This window comes from Rhinoraja longicauda, chromosome 35 (assembly GCF_053455715.1).
Source record: "Rhinoraja longicauda isolate Sanriku21f chromosome 35, sRhiLon1.1, whole genome shotgun sequence".
Taxonomy (NCBI): domain Eukaryota; kingdom Metazoa; phylum Chordata; class Chondrichthyes; order Rajiformes; family Arhynchobatidae; genus Rhinoraja; species Rhinoraja longicauda.
Genome location: NC_135987.1, coordinates 7,088,414 through 7,107,298, shown reverse-complemented (window position 1 = coordinate 7,107,298; position 18,885 = coordinate 7,088,414). Strand labels below are relative to the sequence as shown.

The 18,885-nt window shown below is 45.7% G+C and overlaps 1 protein-coding gene across 4 annotated transcripts in view; it reads right to left on the bottom strand.

Annotated features, from left to right (window-relative positions):
- Positions 1-18,885, bottom strand: part of pald1a (phosphatase domain containing paladin 1a) — a 204,554-nt gene that overhangs the window by 119,801 nt on the left and 65,868 nt on the right. For all 4 annotated transcript variants that reach the window (XM_078428424.1, XM_078428423.1, XM_078428426.1 and 1 more), the window contains exons 5-7: positions 15,203-15,367; positions 14,181-14,341; positions 4,270-4,345 (exon numbers count right to left, since the gene is read on the bottom strand). In XM_078428424.1, the coding sequence (XP_078284550.1) occupies positions 4,270-4,345; positions 14,181-14,341; positions 15,203-15,367 (402 nt within the window). The remainder of the gene's footprint in view (positions 1-4,269; positions 4,346-14,180; positions 14,342-15,202; positions 15,368-18,885) is intronic.

The following is an 18,885-nucleotide window of genomic DNA, read 5'->3' as shown; positions in this document are numbered from 1 at the left end:
CAAAATTAACTTATTAGTGCAAAACCCAATGAGAAAATCAAGATTGTGGTAGGTTGGGGGGGGGAGTCCATAGTGCTCTGTTGCTGAGGTTGGATTAGGTTGAGCAGGTCGACTAGTTGTAGGAAAGCACATGTTCCTGAACTTAGTGGATGCAAATTCAAGCTTCTCTGTCTCCTGCCCACCAGTAGCAGTGGGAAGAGAGTCGAGGCTGGATGGTGAGGGTCCTTGATGACAGGTGCCACCTTCTTGAGGCAGCGCCTCATGTAGATACTTTCAATGGCGATGGACCGGGACGAGACCACCACTTTCTGCAGCCTCGTGCTTTCCTGTGCGTTGGAATTGCTGTACCAGGCCGTGATGGAACGGTCAGGATACTTTCTACAGTGCGCCTGTAGAGGTTTGTTGGAATATCCAGTGGCATACTAAACTTCTACGAAGGTAGGTTCTCTGGTGCACTTTCTTTGTGATTACATCTGTGTGCTGGGACCAGGGCATTTCATCCAAAATGTTAACATCCAGGAATTTGAAGCAGCCAACTCCCTCCATGTCTGAAACCCACCAGATGAAAATTGGCACCTGGTCTCCTGACTCCCCTTTTCTAAAGTCAACAATTAGTTCCAATACGGGCCTGTACTGTTGCGATCAATACTGCCCTCTGCTCTGCAGGAAGGAACTGATATTGTCTCAGATATGATCTATGGGCTTTTAGAAGGGCTCAACATCCAAGGACGTACACGCCACTGGAAATAAATGGGTCTACTGTGGATAGGGTGAGCAGTTTTAAATACCTGGGAGTCCACATCAAAGAGGATCTGACAAGGACAACACACATTGCCGCACTGGTGAGTAAGGCAAGGCAGCGCCTTTACCACCTCAGACAGCTGAGGAAATTCAGAGTGTCTCTGAGGATCCTTCAATGCTTCTACTCTGGGGCTGTAGAGAGCATCCTGTCCGGCAACATCACAGTCTGGTTTGGGAACAGCTCTGCCCAGGACAGGAAGGCCCTGCAGAGAGTAGTGCGTTCGGCTGAACGCACCATGGGAACTACACTCGTCCCCCTGCAGGACCTATACATCAGGAGGTGTAGATCAAGAGCAAGCAAGATTATGAGGGACCCCTACCACCCCAGTAACGGACTGTTCCAGCTGCTACGGTCAGGCAAACGCCTCCGCTGTCACGCTGTGAAAACGGAGAGGATGAAACGGAGTTTCTTCCCACAGGCCATCAGGACTGTTAACTATTATATCGCCAGGGACTACATTTTTTTCTGTATTAATTTTAATTTTTATGCTGTAATTGTAATTTTTTGCACAATCCGCAGGCATTGCCACTTTCATTTCACTGCACATCGTGTATGTGTATGTGACAAATAAACTTGACTTGACTTGACTACACTGCCATCTACCAACCAACTCCTCTCACCTGCACCCACCTTGCCTCACACCATCTCTCTCAGCTACTTGCACTGGCTATCTCCACTCTACTCGTTCTGTCAAGATGAAGGAGTACTTGGAGGAGGCAACAGTGTAGAACTGTTGCACTTGGTTCATTGTGCTTTGATTGATGGGGCAGATGGAGCAGTGTTTAAGGGGGGGGATCTGTTCCTGCGCTTAATTCATATTCAGAAAGCAGAACTCTTCAATAATTCAAAAGTTGTGATTATTTAACGTTTTTGTTTTATTAAACTTAATAAACAAGGAATTATTCTTTGTATCCGTGGTTGCCTTTAGTGTAGGGTAGACATCACAGGGTTAACAAGTGAATGCTGAACGGTAATCTTTCCCCCAGCACACCACCACCTTCAATAGTCAATAGTCAATAGTCAATAGTCGTTTATTTGTCACATACACATAAATGTGTAGTAAAATGAAACATTACCCGCAGTTAAACAATAAGACCAATAAGATTAATCAATAAAAATGCAATAACACATACAATCACAACTAACACCAAACAAAAAGAAACATCCATCACAGTGAGTCTCCTCCAGTCCCTCCTCACTGTGATGGAAGGCCAGAATGTCTTTTTCTCTTCCCTGCCGTCTTGTCCCGCGGTCAGGCTGTTGGAGTTGCCACGTCGGGGCGGTCGGGGCTCCCGATATTGAAGCCCCCGCTGGGCGGTGAAAAAAAATCCCGCGGCCTATTTCAGGCCGCGCCGGATGGTGAAAGGTCCGTGGCGGGCCGACCCAAGCCCCGCGATTCGGGGCGGGCGGACACGTTGCCTCTGCCGCTGCCGGAGCTCCCGATGTCGGCCCCCATCCAGGGGCCTGCGGGCTTCCGACGTCCACGCGGCCCGCGCCGGAGCCTCCGGAGACGAGTCGCAGCCGTTCCCGCAGCATTCGCAGGCAGCCAGCGCCGCAGGTGGTGCGTCCGGACCGCGGGCTCTGCGAACCAGAGACCCAGGTGGTCCCAGGTGCATGGCCGGTGGTAGGCCGCAACGGGAACGGAGACACGATACAGAACAAAGGTCGTGTCTCCGTTCTGGAGAGAGAATGTTACAGTTACAGTTCCCGCCCCCCCCCCAAAACATAACATACAACACTACATCATATTAACACTACAATTGAGACAAAAACAACAAAAAACACAAAAGACAGACGGACTGCAAGCAAGCCGCAGCTGCGACGGCAGCGCTGGCTCCTTCGAAAGGGCAGCTGGCACTGTGAAACCTCGCACGTATGCAAGGCAGTGGACATGTTCCTACATAAAAGACTTCAGGGGGTTTCAGTAAATGGGAGGAAGAGAGGAAACACAAGCATTTTTTATGGTGGTCAAATCACAAAGGACATGTGCTACGATTGGCCAAACACTGAGCCAGTACAGAAGTTTCATTGTCTTTCACTATTTGTGATCCATTGGCAACCTATCGCTCGGTGCTCCGTGTTTGCCTGAGATAAGACCAGCGAAAAGTAAAGTCTGAGGTGTACAGGGAAAATAAACTGTTTGACAACAACAAACACCAGCAAACTGACCTGCCTGTGGAAAGTTTTTTTTAAAAGTCTGAGAAATACCAAAATAAAAGTCATTGACTGAGGCAAAGAATTGAAGGGATGATATTTTTCCCACGGGGGTGTTTGATTTCTCTGTGTTTCCGATCTCCCCATCTACATGACTGGTTGTAGCCATGTTTGTTTACTAGTGCTTTAGTCTTGAGTGGAACTGTTGTTTAGCCACAGAAATTCATGTTCTGGGTACCACCGGCAAGCGGGAATTTATTGCCTATTCTTTGTTGATTCCAAGCAAGTGTGATTGAGTTCTCTTCTTAAACTGCTGCCGTCTCGGAGGTCAGGGTGCATTAACTGTGTTATTAAGTAGAGAGAGAGAGAGCATCCATGTGCAACTAAGTGGCTTGGTAGGTCACCACAGACTAATCAACCATGTTGTAAGGTCATAGATTCAAAAAGCACAGGAATCATCACATCCATGCTAATCTTTTTTGCCCAAAGATAGACACAAAATGCCAGAGTAACTCAGCGGGTCAGGCAGCATCTCTGGAGAGAAGGAATGGGTGACGTTTCGGGTTGAGATCCATCTTCAACCCATTTTGCCCATTTACACTAATCCCATTTGCCCGCATTAGGACTCTACGTTTCCATTGGGTCTGAGCCACAAGCCTCAGAAAGAGACCTGGTTAACTTTCCGGAATGGTGTTGTTGACATTTCAACACCTCTCTCATTTCTATTGTTGCCATGCTATGGGTTTTTTAAAGTTAATTCACATTCTCTCACTGATATTCAAGATTAAACACCATAATAAAGCCTCTCTTATCAAAGGACTTTATATTGATGTAAACTTTATCTTGATGTACTTTTGAAATATAGTCATTATTCTTGGAACCGTGGGAGCAAATCTGTACATGGCTCGCACCCAGAGAAACCAAAGTAAGGTAAAGATCGCATACTGTATGCTCTTCTTGGTAATGAAGTTTAAATACTGCCCAGGACACAAGAGAGAACAAGACACGTCTCTTTGAATGAGTACGATCTATTATATCGGTACATATGACAATAAAATACTCGAGTCTCTCTCTCTTGAGTTCAGCACCTTAGTCCAGTATCGCATCTGAAAGATGGCACCTCTGTCAATATAATATATACTCAGTAACTCACTCATGTGTTTGCACTGAATTGTGCAGAGTGGGACTTGAACCTGCAACCTTCAGACTCATGCAAGAAGGATGCCAGCTGAGTCAGGGCATTGCAACTGCCAAGTACACGCTGAATCCAGAACTTTGCCATGATCCCATTTTGATCAACTATGCACACTTACCCTGAGTGAATTAATAAAGGTGTCTATTTGTGCTTGTAGATGCACCCCATCTGTGGAGAGGGGCAATCGATGGTACCTGCAAACAAAACAAATCAGGCATCAAAAAAGACTGCCACAGATAATAATGTACACACACACACTCTCTCTCTTTCAGCCTATAGTGTACGCATATTCGCAACTATAAACTAATCATTAAAACGCATGGCTGTGATTTTTTGCTGAATGAATAATGTGCCAATGACAAATTTCAAGCATTTAGTTCAGTTTAGTTTATAGATACAGCGCAGAAACAGGCCCTTGGGCCCACTGAGTCCGCGCCGACCAGCAATCCCCGCACATTAACACTATCCTACACACACTAGGGACAATTTAAACTAATACCGAGCCAATTAACCTACAAACCTGTTCGCCTTTTGGAGTGTGGGAGAAAACCGAAGATCTCGGAGGAAACCCACGCGGTCACAGGGAGAACGTACAAACTCCATACAGACAGCACCCGTAGTCGGGATCGAACCCGGGTCTCTGGCGCGGCAAGCGCAAGAAGGCAGCAACTCTACCGCTGCGCCACCGTGCCATTTCTCTCCTCTTTGACCAGTTTTCATCCTGTCTACCTCAGGCTGAAATGCAGCTGGTCCTCCGGATTTTTTGAAACTGAAGCTGCTATCAGCGACATCTAACATCATGCACAGAGTGGCTCCTCCAAATTTCTGGAACGCACGTTCAAGGCTTGAAACGGTGAATGCATCACCCGTTCTTAAAATCCACCCCTTTGTAAAGAGTTATCACGTTCACAATGCAACCACAGAGATTCAAGTGAGTTAAAGCACCGAGACAGGTCGCTACAAACCTACTGAACTGCACAGTGACTGATAAACCAGTGTAAGAAAATAACTGCAGATGCTGGTACAAATCGAAGGTATTTATTCACAAAATGCTGGAGTAACTCAGCAGGTCAGGCAGCATCTCGGGAGAGAAGGAATGGGTGACGTTTCGGGTCAACCAGTAACTGGACCTTGCTTTGAGGAAGAGTGGGGGGGGGGGGGGGGGGGGGATGGATGATAAAGGCAATATCTCCGACAAGGTGCATGATCATCCCTCTCTCAACCCCCATTATCAGGTTAACTCATCAAACGTTGCATTAGTAATGGTGGGACTCTGACTGTGCCTTCCTTAGAAACATAGAAACATAGAAAATAGTTGCAGGAGTAGGCCATTCGGCCCTTTGAGCCTGCACCGCCATTCAATATGATCATGGCTGATCATCCAGCTTAGTAACCTGTACCTGCCTTCTCTCCATATCCCCTGATCCCTTTAGCAAAAAGGGCCACATCTAACTCCCTCTTAAATATAGCCAATGAACTGGCCTCAACTACCTTCTGTGGCAGAGAATTCCACAGACTCACCACTCTCTGTGTGAAGAAATGTTTTCTCATCTCGGTCCTAAAAGACTTCCCCCTTATCCTTAAGCTGTGACCCCTGGTTCTGGACTTCCCCAACATCGGGAACAATCTTCCCGCATCTAGCCTCTCCAACCCCTTAAGAATTTTATATGTTTCTATAAGATCCCCCCTCAGTCTTCTAAATTCCAGCGAGTATAAGCCTAGTCTATCCAGTCTTTCTTCATATGAAAGTCCTGCCATCCCAGGGATCAATCAATTCCTTGTCATCTGAAGTTCTGCAAAGCTGCAAAACTGCACTCCAGTGTAAGGTTGGATCACAGCCTGAAGTTGGACACCAGGTTTCAGAAGCAACAAGCGGAGGTGATATCCTAAACAGAACATGTTCACGTTAAGGCCCTTGATGCATCGCAAGATATTCAAATAAACAGAACAGACAGATTCCAATAAAACATTAAGAAATACACCTCTTTTGTATAAACATTGAAATGTTGATGGATTATTGGGAGAGCGAGCTCTTGCATCTTTCAAAGATTAATCAGTTTAAAAACATTAGACTAAACGTCTCAGCTGTGGCTTTGATTCAAACACTTGGAGGCAGAGTGAGAGTTAGCAAACCAGGCGAGGGCAAACAACGTGTTGGAAAGAACTGCAGATGCTGGTTTAAATGGAAGGTAGACACAAAATGCTGGAGTAACTCAGCGGGACAGGCAGCATCTCCGAGGGAAAAGAATGAGCGGTTAACACACGTCCTCTGCTTCAGATACAGACAGCAGAGACACCTGATGCCTCCTGCTCAACTTGCCATGAATGCAAAATGCTGCCGACCCCAGCAGCTGCTAACGAGCTGCACACCCAACAAGGTGTATCACCCATAGGCTCCTTTAGACCACTGTTCATGGAGACAAGTAGCAAGGACAAAGCTAACTACAAGATATTTTACATTGAGGTTGTCAATGGGTGGCACGGTGGCAGATTTGCTGCCTTACAGCGCTTGCAGTGCCGGTTCGAGCACCCTACTACGGGCGCTGTCTGTACGGAGTTTGTACGTTCTCCCCGTGACCTACATGGGTTTGCTCCGAGATCGGTTTCCTCACACACTCCAAAGACATGCAGGTTTGTAGGTTAATTGGCTTGGTAAATGTTTTTTAAAAATTGTCCCTAGTGGGTGTAGGATAGTGTTAATGAGCGGGGATCGCTGGTCGGCGCTGACCTGGTGGGCCGTCTGTACGGAGTGCCAGAGACCCGGGTTCGAGCACCCTATTACAGGCGCCGTCTGTACGGAGTTTGTACGTTCTCCCCGTGATCACGTGGGTTTTCTCTGAGAACTTCGGTTTCCTCCCACACTCCAAAGATGTACAGTTTTTTTAGGTTAATAGACTTGGTAGAAATGTAAATTGTCCCTAGTGTGTGTAGGATAGTGTTAATAGAGTCATAGAGTGATACAGTGTGGAAACAGGCCTTTCGGCCCAACTCGCCCACACCGGCCAACAATGTCCCAGCTACCCCAGTCCCACTTGCCTGCGCTTGGTCCATAACCCTCCAAACCTGTCCTATCCATGTATCTGTCCAACTGTTTCTTAAACGATGGGAATCGTTGGTTGGTGCGGTTAGGCCGAAGGGATGTTTCCATGCTGTATCTCTAAACTAAACTAACAGTAGTGACTTGTTCAGAAATGGAGGAAGAATCATACCATGTGGTCCACACAGTTCATAGAGGTATGCCCGCATTCATACATTGCACACTGGAGGCCCAAAATTGTCATAGGCAAGACCACATTAGTCAACCACAAGCTGCACCAAGAGTTGGAGTGGCCTTCTGGACACAACAGGTAATGGAAGTTGCAAATGCTATAAATCTAAAGCAAGAACAGAAAAGCCTGGAAACCCTTGACGCGTCAGGCAGTATCTGTGGAGAGAGTAACATTTCAGGCCAAGGACCTTTTGTCATACCATGAAACCGGAAAACAAATTACTTTTAAGTTGCAGAGAGACAGGGTTCGATACGACAAAAGGAATATTTCTGTTGGTCTGTGGCTAGGAATGCCTGGTGATAAGCTATTGATGAAGGATATTCTTGCTATTGAGGGCGTGCAGTGTAGGTTTACTTGGTTAATTCCCGGAATGGCGGGACTGTCATATGTTGAAAGACTGGAGCGACTAGGCTTGTATACACTGGAATCTAGAAGGATGAGAGGAGATCTTTTCGAAACGTATAAGATTATTAAGGGGTTGGACACATTAGAGGCAGGAAACATGTTCCCAATGTTGGGGGAGTCCAGAACAAGGGGCACAGTTTAAGAACCAGGGGTAGGCCATTTGGAACTGAGATGAGGAAAAACTTTTTCAGCCAGAGAATTGTGAATCTGTAGAATTCTCTGTCTCAGAAGGCAGTGGAGGCCAATTCTCTGTATGCATTCAAGAGAGAGCTAGATAGAGCTCTTAAGGATAGCGGAGTCAGGGGGTATGGGGAGAAGGCAGGAACGGGGTACTGATTGAGAATGATCAGCCATGATCACATTGAATGGCGGTGCTGGCTCGAAGGGCCGAAGGGCCTCCTCCTGCACCTATTGTCTATTGTCTATAAGATATTGTTGCTGACTCATTGAGGGAAGAGTTGCAGAGAGAAATACAAAGCTGTAGGAAATCCCAAAAGATCAGGCTGAGTCCGTTGAGAGAGAAATACTGTTAACATTACAGATGCCCCACACCATCACTGGTCAGTCGATCATGATAGGATTCACTGTGTTCACCTGATTGATGGGAAATAATCATTAACGAAGCAGATGAAGATAGTCATCTTCAATACTAACTCTAAGCAACTTCTGCAGTCACATTCCCAACTGTTTGAACGTTGCATAGAATGTACCAGTTAGGAGCAGTACATGGACACTTGGCCCCTAAAGGCTACTCTATCATTTAATAATGAACAGTCTGAAGAAGAGTCTCGACCCGAAACGCCACCCATTCCTTCTCTCCAGAGATGATGCCTGTCCCGCTGTGTTACTCCAGTATTTTGTGTCTATCGTCATTTAATAATCTGACTGTAACTCTGCTCCCCATTCCCAACGACTCACTTATCGACTATCTATCTACCTTTGCCTTAAAAATATTCAAAGCACTGACTCCTCAGTGAGTGAAGAATTCCTCATCTTTGTGAGAAGGACTTGGCACAGTTGACTGCTCTGGGAACAGGAGCTGTAATCAGGAGTGTTTTCCTGGCCCACGTTTGACCTGATGCTATGAGACTACATGGGATGTGGAATTGTTGAGGACTCCGAGGATTATTCCCTCTTGCCTGTACAGCACAGTGCCGGCCCCATAGCTGGATCTGTCTCTCCAATGGGTCACGGATTGTGATGCAAGATTCTGGCACATTATCAACAAGACACAATTATACAGGTACAAATCGTATGAGAACTATAATCAGGCTGTTGCTGCTCGACTATGCTGGTGGACAGCTCTTTACATTTGAACAGCAGTCCCCAGATCTGTGTGAGAAGGACTTGGCACGGTTGACTGCACTGAGAACGAAACTGTCACATGCAAATACAATGCCTAAATTGGATCCAGATAGTCCATCCAGTTTCATTATTTGGTGGTTATCAATACTGTGGTGTTGATGATACAACTGAGTGGCTTGCCAAGCCATTTGAAGAAAGCATTTAATTATCAGGCACCTTGGAGTGTCTGGGGTTATAAACAACCCAGACCATGTTTAAGACATTTGGATAGGTACATGGTCTAGAGAGTTATGAACCAAGCACAGGCAGGTGGGACTAGGGTTGATGGGGCATGTTGGTCTGCATGGGCAAGTTGGGCTGAAGGACCCGTTTCCACGCTGTAAGGCTCCATGACCAGGTAAGTATGACAGATTTCCTCCCCTGATCAACACAAGTGCCTGTGCCTTTATCCTTCTAGGTGGTGGAGCTCACTCCAATGTGCATGAATTTATTGTCTAAAGTTAAAAGAGGCATCTTCGGCAGATAAAAGACACTATCTGGTTGCCATCTTTTGTTTTGCTGTGTTACTTCAAATCCAAATGGTACAACTGTAGCGGCCCCTGGTGGTGAGCCACACGAGGTACATAACCTTCGGCTGGTCAGAGGTCACGGGGTGCCCCGGGGGAGTATGGGTTGTTGGCGCGCGCGGCAGATAAGGGAGAGAGTGGAGAGAGAATGTTTTGTGGCAGTGAATTAAAGTGGTGTTGGATAAACTTGGTCTGCTGCCTCGTTCTTGCACGGACAGCTCCGTGTCCGCTACACAACAGACTTTGTTAATAATAATAATAATAATAATAACATTCATTTATTGTCATTGCAACGAGTACAACGAAATTAAAAAATAGCCAATCCTGACGGTGCGTACAAACATATATGCAATAAATGCAAAAACAAATAAATACATAAATACAATTATATTGCAATGGAAACAATTTGACTATTGTCAGGATATTGGGCGATGGCTTGCACGATTTGCTAATAAAAGCCCTGCAAGACCAGGTTGTTGGGAGGATAGAATCTTTTTTGATGCTGCAAGATAGCGCCTGTTGCTTTCTGTCATTCGAGAACGGAACAGTAGAAATCAGTCTGCAAGATGTTAGGAATATCACCAGAATATCACCAGGCTGCAAGATGTTGGGAATATCACCAGCAAGTGTCTGATTAATCAAAGTTTGTCCCGCATCTCTTCCCACCTTACTGTGAGATGTTGTATTTTTGGCCAGCAATTTATCTCAGTCAGGATAATCTTCCTGAAATGTTGATATCCACACACTGTTCCTTGGCAAGTCTCAAGGAAACAAAAGCTCTCCTTGGATATGAAGCAGATATGCCTCTCTTCCCTTTTCCTTTCACCAACCATCCCACTCAGTTCCCACTGCTCGCTTTCCCAGTCTTACTATTGCCCAAGAAGAAGGCCAACTTGGGCACTGCCTGGCAGGAGCCTGATTGCTGGGCAGCCTTGGTCAGACGACAAGGAAGGTCCTCTGGCAATCAGAACATTATTCTAACAATTTTAAAGGACACAAGAAAACACAAAGCCTTTGTACAATCCTATCAACTTCCTGCAGAAATCAATCAGTAACTAGCCTGAAAGTTTATGATCCCTTTAAATAACATTGTTGGCAGGGATGTGCATTTCTTCTGCTCAACATATGTTGATTGGTGCAAGGTTAAGGGAAGACTTTAGTTGGAGGACTGAACTCCAATTTTTTTTAAATGTTATATTGAAAACATTTACAATTATGTGATGTAGTATAGTCAGATATCACTATTCATAGCACGAGCCACATCAACAGTCTTCCTGCAAGATTTGCCCTGAAGTAGTACAGCATTATCTTTTTCTTTTCCACGTAATCGATTAATAATATCGGAAGATATCAGTCTGAAGAAGGGTCTCGACCCGAAACGTTGCCCATTCCTTCTCTCATGAGTTTCTGCCTGACCTGCTGAGTTACTCCAGCATTTTGTGAATAAATACCTTCGATTTGTACCAGCATCTGCAGTTATTTTCTTATAATATCTAATAATATCGGAATAATAATAATAATATCGTGCCATAGTGAGTCCCACCAGAAATTGGAGAAACAGCACCTCATATTTCACCTGCAGCCCAGTGGTATGAACATTGACTTCTCCAACTTTAGATAGTTCCTCTGTCCCTCTCTTCCCCTCCCCCTTCCCAGATCTCCCTCTATCTTCCTGTCTCCACCTATATCCTTCCTTTGTCCCGCCCCCCTGACATCAGCCTGAAGAAGGGTCTCGACCCGAAACGTCACCCATTCCTTCTCTCCTGAGGTGCTGCCTGACCTGCTGAGTTACTCCAGCATTTTGTGAATAAATACCTTCGATTTGTACCAGCATCTGCAGTTATTTTCTTACAATAATATCGGAGGGATTTTTTGGAAAGGTTCCAGCCCTCAGTGTGCAGGGAAATTAAGGCCTTTACCCAAGGAGCCTTTCCCATCGTTGCATCAAGCTTCTGTCCATCCTTCACTATAAACTACAATACACAGCACTGGAATGTACCAGACAGCAACACCGACAGTATTAGACTGTCTTGGACAATCTTGGACAACATGGACAGCTTCTTGCGCTAGAGTACCCACAAGTGTTGGGTAAAACAAAGAGCAGCAATCAGTTCATGGTTATCTGCGCTCCCCATCTCCATTATATATCAGTCTGAAGAAGGGTCCCGATCCAAAACCTCACCTATCCAATCCCTTGTAAACACAAAATGTTGGAGTAACTCAGCGGGTCAGGCAGCATCTCGGGGAAGAAGGAATGGGTGGCATTTCGGGTCGAGACCCTCGTTCAGACGAGTCTCGACCCGAAACGTCACCCATTCCTTCTCTCCCGAGATGCTGCCTGACCCGCTGAGTTACGCCAGCATTTTGTGTCTACAAGGGATTGGTCTGAAGAAGGGTCTCGACCCGAAATGCGAGTCTGAAGAAGGGTCTCGACCCGAAGCGTCACCCATTCCTTCTCTCCCTAGATGTTGCCTGACCCACCGAGTTACTCCAGCATTTTGTGTCTACCTTCCATTTAAACCAGCATCTGCAGTTCTTTCCTACACACTATCCAATCCCTCCACAGGTACTGCCTAACCTGCAGTTCCTTATGTCTCCTTTCAATAGACAATAGGTGCAGGAGGAGGCCATTCGGCCCTTTGAGCCTGTACCACCATTCAATATGATCATGGTTGATCATTCACAATCAGTACCTTGTTCCTGCCTTCTCCCCATACCCCTTGAAATCCTCTTTCGTTGCATGTTTACCAATGCTCTCTCCTATATGAAGAACATGAGCCAGCACTGTGCACATTTCCATCAGGTATGTAAAATTGCATATGCAGCCACCCACGCTTGAATTCTTATACCAACACATCAATGAGTTGTTAACCAGACCCCGACAACACAACAAAAAGAGAGATACTAAAGAACTGCAGGGCGTTGGAACCTGGAGCAAAAGTAAACATAGTGCTGGAGAAACTTAGCAGGTTTGCATCTCAGACCTGGAACTTGGCAATCAGCTCCACCATTTTGTTTTTGGTAACCTGCTCAAGGTGCCAACAGGCCCACTGAGTTCGGCCAGCACTTTACTTTTAACACAAAATACGCTTCTTTTGAAAAATGTTTTGTTTCTCTTTGCTCTCTCTCTCTCTCTCTCTCTCTCTCTCTCTCTCTCTCTCTCAACAAACTGGTGTAGGTGCGAGGGTACAATCCTTGCGCGATGCCACTATCGTGTGCTAGCCTGCAGTGGGATTGTCATGGTACTGTTAACTTGCTACACGAACCTTAACTTGTGGTGCGTCAAGTAAAAGTGGCCACTTCCTTTCTCAGTACTGCACGAGCGGGCATTTACAAAATTATTCCAGGCAACTCATAACTCGGTCAACTTGTGAGCCTCCATGAAAGAACAGGGCGGTGGCTAAACTGAGGGGCGACTGGCTTCATTGCAGAGATTAGCCCTTTTCCTATTTATTCTAGTTGTGTTCTCCATCCCAACCTCCATGATTATTTCAGCTAGATCACTGGGCAATGAGTAGAAACTCTTGGCACATTTTCTTTCCCCATTCCAGTGACTCTTGAAAAAAACAATTAGACTCCCCACTACTGACTTGGCCACTTTGTTCACACCCAAATAAATACAATAGGGATGCTTCCTACCTTTGTCCATGTAAACTGCCTACAACCTGTTGTTTTAGTTTTAGTTTTTAGTTTTAGAGATACAGCGTGGAAACAGGCCCTTCGGCCCACCGTGACCAGCGATCCCCGCACATTAACACTATCCTCCACCCACTAAGGACAATTTTTACATTTACCAAGCCAATTAACCTACAAACCTGCACGTCTTTTGGAGTGTGGGAGGAAACCAAAGATTTTTTAGATTTAGATTTTTTTAGATTTAGAGATCTCGAAGCGTCACCCATTCCTTCTCTCCCGAGATGCTGCCTGACCCACTGAGTTACTCCAGCATTTCGTGTCTACCTTCCATTTAAACCAGCATCTGCAGTTCTTTCCTACACACTATCCAATCCCTCCACAGGTACTGCCTAACCTGCAGTTCCTTATGTCCCCTTTCAATAGACAATAGGTGCAGGAGTAGGCCCACCCAGGTCGCGGGGAGATCGTACAAACTCCGTACAGTACAGCACCCGTAGTCAGGATCGAACCTGGGTCTCCGGCACTGCATTCGCTGTAAGGCAGCAACTCTACTTCTGCACCACCGTGACTGCCCATGTCCGTGTCTTCAGCTAAAAAAGCTAAAGTTTGTGGGCTATCATCTAGCTAAAAATATCCAACAGCACAAAGCAAGTAAATATTTTGGCATTTTATCCCCTTAAACATCGAGACAAGTACCCTCAGCTATTTACTAATCCTTTAGTTTCAACCATGCACCAGCAGTCCATTGGCATTTCCCCTTGACTGGAAGTACAGGAGCCCAATTGGTATTAAAATTACATCCTACACTGACATGCAGTAGAATAATCAGCCATTCAAATGATCCATACCTGCAAGAAGACTTAGTAAAGAGGGATCTTTTGTAAACCTCTTCTGTTACACGGATGTCCTCTACACAACGGATGGAAATGGTTCGAGGCTCGTCCTTGAAGTGTTCTATGTCATTATAGACATAGTTGATATTCTCATTCAGTTGAGCAAAGTTGTAAAGCTGAAAAGTGAAAGAGTATATAATCTTATTTGTTAACAAGCGACTGGTGTGATATTGACGTGGTACTAGGCTTCAGGTGAGAACACCAGATAGCTGGGCCTTGTTAGGATAAAACATGGTCAACAATGGTGGTGGCAAGAAACTGCATTTTGGAAAGATTGCAGAATAAGATGACTTCATCAATTCTCGTAAACAACTCAAGCACGGTGGTGGCGCTATAGAACTGCTACCTCATCGCTCCAGCAACTAAGATTCAGTCAGAGAGTCATAGAGTCTTAGAGTCATACAGTGTGGAAACAGGCCCTTCGGCCCAACTTGCCCACATCAGCCAACATGTCCCAGCTACACTAGTCCCACCTGCCAGCATTTAGTCCATATCCCTCCAAACCTGTCCTATCCATATACCTGTCTGACACTAATCAAGAATCTCTCTATCTCTGCCTTAAAAATATCCACTGACTTGACCTCCACAGCCTTCTGTGGTGACGAATTCCACAGATTCACCGCCTCTGACTAAAGAAATTTCTCATCATCTCCTTCCTAAAATAAAGTCCTTTAATTCTGAGGCTGTGACCTCGAGTCCTAGACTCTCCCACTAGTGGAAATATCCTCTCCACATCCACTCTATCCAAGCCTTTCACTATGCTGTACGTTTCAATGAGGTCTCCCCTCATTCTTCGAAACTATAATCAGGAGGGAGGTGGAGGAAAGAGTCGACCGAAGTATGGTGAGAGTAAAGTGGGTGCTTGAAGGTCGGTCTGCAGTCACTGGGTTGAAACGCCCATTTCTTTAACCTACATCTCACATCCAGTGGAGTGATTAGCTGCAGCAAAATAACCAGAACAAATCACATCCGTCTACCTCCTTCCTGATGGTCAGCTCCAGCTGTTCCACCTTCACATCTGCCCCTAGGTTGTGAAGATTCTCGTGAAGATTTTCTTTCCGTCTGGGGGTGTATGGAATAAAGTCATTTTCCACACGCAAGAAGACCACCGGCTCCTCTCGAACGCAGAAGTACAGAATTTCCTGCAAAGATCAAGAATATTACATTTTAAGAGAGTTAATGTGATATTTCTCTGCCAATTTTCATGTGCGCCCATTGTTCCAGTTCCTTACGACCAAGAGCTTTGCATGTGCAGGCAATGTGGAAAACGCAGCAAAAATGCACACATCAAGACCCTAGCCCCAGCAATGCATGTTAGCCTGGGAGGACCACCGGAAATAGATCAATTTTATGTGGACACGAGGAACCGCAGGTGCTGGAATCTTGAATAAAAAGTAAACTGCTGGAGGAACACAAAAGGTCAGGCAGCATCTGCAGTGAGAAAGGACAGACGGCATTTCAGGTCGGGTCCCTTCTTCAGACTGAGGAAGGGTCCATACTTGCAACGTTGCCTGTCCACTCCCTCCACAGTTGCTGGCTGACCCGTTAAATTTCAACTTGATGCAAGTCTCTTTGTCGTCCAGCTCGACAATAGAAGGAAGCAACGATTAGATTGCATTTAATCTAAATATTCAGCATTCATAGTTCATCGACAATTGTTTTGCTGGTACTTCAAAATGGCCACTCTCTGAAACTGGCATTTCAATAGACAATAGACAATAGGTGCAGGAGTAGGCCATTCGGCCCTTCGAACCAGCCATTCGGCCATTCAATGTGATCATGGCTGATCATCCACAATCAGTACCCTGTTCCTGCCCTCTCACCATAAATTAAAAGCTCTATCTAGCTCTCTCTTGAAAGCATCCAGAGAATTGGCCTCCACTGCCTTCTGAGGCAGAGAATTCCACAGATTTACAACTCTCTGAGTGAAAAAGTTTTTCCTCATCTCCGTTCTAAATGGCCTACCCCTTATTCTTAAACTGTGGCCCCTGGTTCCAAATAAGTTGGAGCACCAGGTTCTATTTCCCAGTGTCAGTCAAAAAACAAATTTATCCAGCATTTTGTTAAAAAAGTTTAAATTATATTAAATTGAACTGCTGCAGAGTTTCCTCAAAAAGGCAAAACTCTGAAGGAACCCCACTCGAAACGTGTCCCGAAACAACAACCGGTCTCCAGAGATGCTGCCTGACCTGCTGAGTTACTCCAGCATATCATGTCTATCTTCAGAATTAAGTCAAGTTGAATTTAAAACACAGAACTTAAAACAAAACATAAAACTGCCCAACAAAAGGCCCTTAAACCCACAATGGCTGTGTCGAACATGATGCCAAGACCAACTCTTATCTGCCTGCACATGATCCACATCCCACCATTCCCAGCAGATCCATATGCCTATCCAACAGTCTCCGAAATGCCATTATCATATCTGACCCACCCACCACCCCCACGTTCCAGGAACTCACCACCCTCTGTGCAAAAAAAAACTGACCCCACGTATCTCCTTTAAGGGCCTGTCCCACTTAGGCGATGTGTGTGGGCATTCTTTGAAAATGTACGGGAGATGCATATCTGGTTTCTGGGTTGCATATCTGGGTTGGGAGCCTATTTTAAATGTGATCGCTGATGGCCATAAACATCGCGAAATTCCCACGCTGTCAATGCTTCTTCGGCGTCCTCATTTTCACTGAAATCACTGACAAGTCGGTAAGTATTTGAGAGTTTTGAACTATAACATCTTATATGGGTTACTTAAGAACCAAGCTTAACGGTACCAAGGCATAAACTGGATTGACTTCCAGTTTACTAATGGCAGTATTAAGAAACTTGATTTTAAAAGTGGTTAAATGGATTTTTGTGAAAAGTGTGTGGGCATTCTTCGAAAATGTATGGGAGATGCATATCTGGTTTCTGGGTTGCATATCTGGGTTGGGAGCCTATTTTAAATGTAATAGCTAATGGCCATAAACATCGCAAAAATTCCCACGCTTACTTGACCGTCAAAATGTCGCCTCCTGTCAAATGTCCTGACGGTAAATAAATTGGTTAAACAGAAGTATTTTATGGTATCTTGAAATGACTTTACTCATTTTAATATTATGTGCTTCTAAATGCATCTAAGAGAAACTAGCAAACCTGGGGACAGCATGCGACAGCGCCCGCAATAAGCAACGATACCTGGCGACAAGCCAGTTGTCGCCGAGAAATTTCACTCCGGAGGATTTCTCAGCGACGCGCCGAGATCCACTATGATTCTTGGAAGACTCCTCACGATCAAATTTTAGATTTTTAGATTTAGAGATACAGCGCGGAAACAGGCCCTTCGGCCCACCGGGTCCGCGCCGCCCAGCGATCCCCGCACATTAACACTATCCTACACACACTAGGGACAATTTTTACATTTAACCCAGTCAATTAACCTACATACCTGTACGTCTTTGGAGTGTGGGAGGAAACCGAAGATCTCGGAGAAAACCCACGCAGGTCACGGGGAGAACGTACAACCTCCGTACAGACGGCGCCCGTAGTCAGGATCGAACCTGAGTCCCCGGCGCTGCATTCGCTGTAAGGCAGCAACTCTACCGCTGCGCCACCGTGCCGCCCGCCCGATCATGCCCGCGACACCCCGGCAAACTGTTGGCGACAGCCTAGTCACCGGTAGTCGCCTTAAAATCGCCTAAGTGGGACAGGCCCTTGAACCTTTGCCCCGCACCTTAAAGCTATGCCCTCTGGGGAAAAAGGCTCTGGCTGGGTATCATTTATTGTCATCAGCACAAGTGCGATGAGGTATGGGGACAATGGATAGCATGCGTGCAGCAACATCACATGCACATAGACTCAGACAACACACTAAAACAACATGCGGAAATGATCATTAATTATACAGTGTGACTTAGACAATAGACAATAGGTGCAGGAGGAGGCCATTCGGCCCTTCAAGCCAGCACGCCATTCAATGTGATCATGGCTGATCATTCTCAATCAGTACCCCGTTCCTGCCTTCTCCCCATACCCCCTGACTCCGCTATAATTAAGAGCTCTATCTAGCTCTCTCTTGAATGCATTCAGAGAATTGGCCTCCACTGCCTTCTGAAGCAAAGAATTTCACAGATTCACAACTCTCTGACTGAAAAAGTTTTTCCTTATCTTCGTTCTAAATGGCCTACCCCTTATTCTTAAACTGTGGCCCCTGGTTCTGTGCTCCCCCAACATTGGGAACATGTTTCCTGCCTCTAATGTGTCCAACCCCTTAATAATCTTACATGTTTCGATAAGATCTCCTCTCATCCTTCTAAATTCCAGTGTATACAAGCCTAGTCGCTCCAGTCTTTCAACATACGACAGTCTCGCCATTCCGGGAATTAACCTAGTAAACCTACGCTGCACGCCCTCAATAGCAAGAATATCCTTCCTCAAATTTGGAGACCAAAACTGCACACAGTACTCCAGGTGCGGTCTCACTAGGGCCCTGTACAACTGCAGAAGGACCTCTTTGCTCCTATACTCAACTCCTCTTGTTATGAAGGCCAACATTCCATTGGCTTTCTTCACTGCCTGCTGTACCTGCATGCTTCCTTTCAGTGACTGATGCACGAGGACACCCAGATCTCGTTGTACGTCCCCTTTTCCTAACTTGACACCATTCAGATAATACTCTACCTTC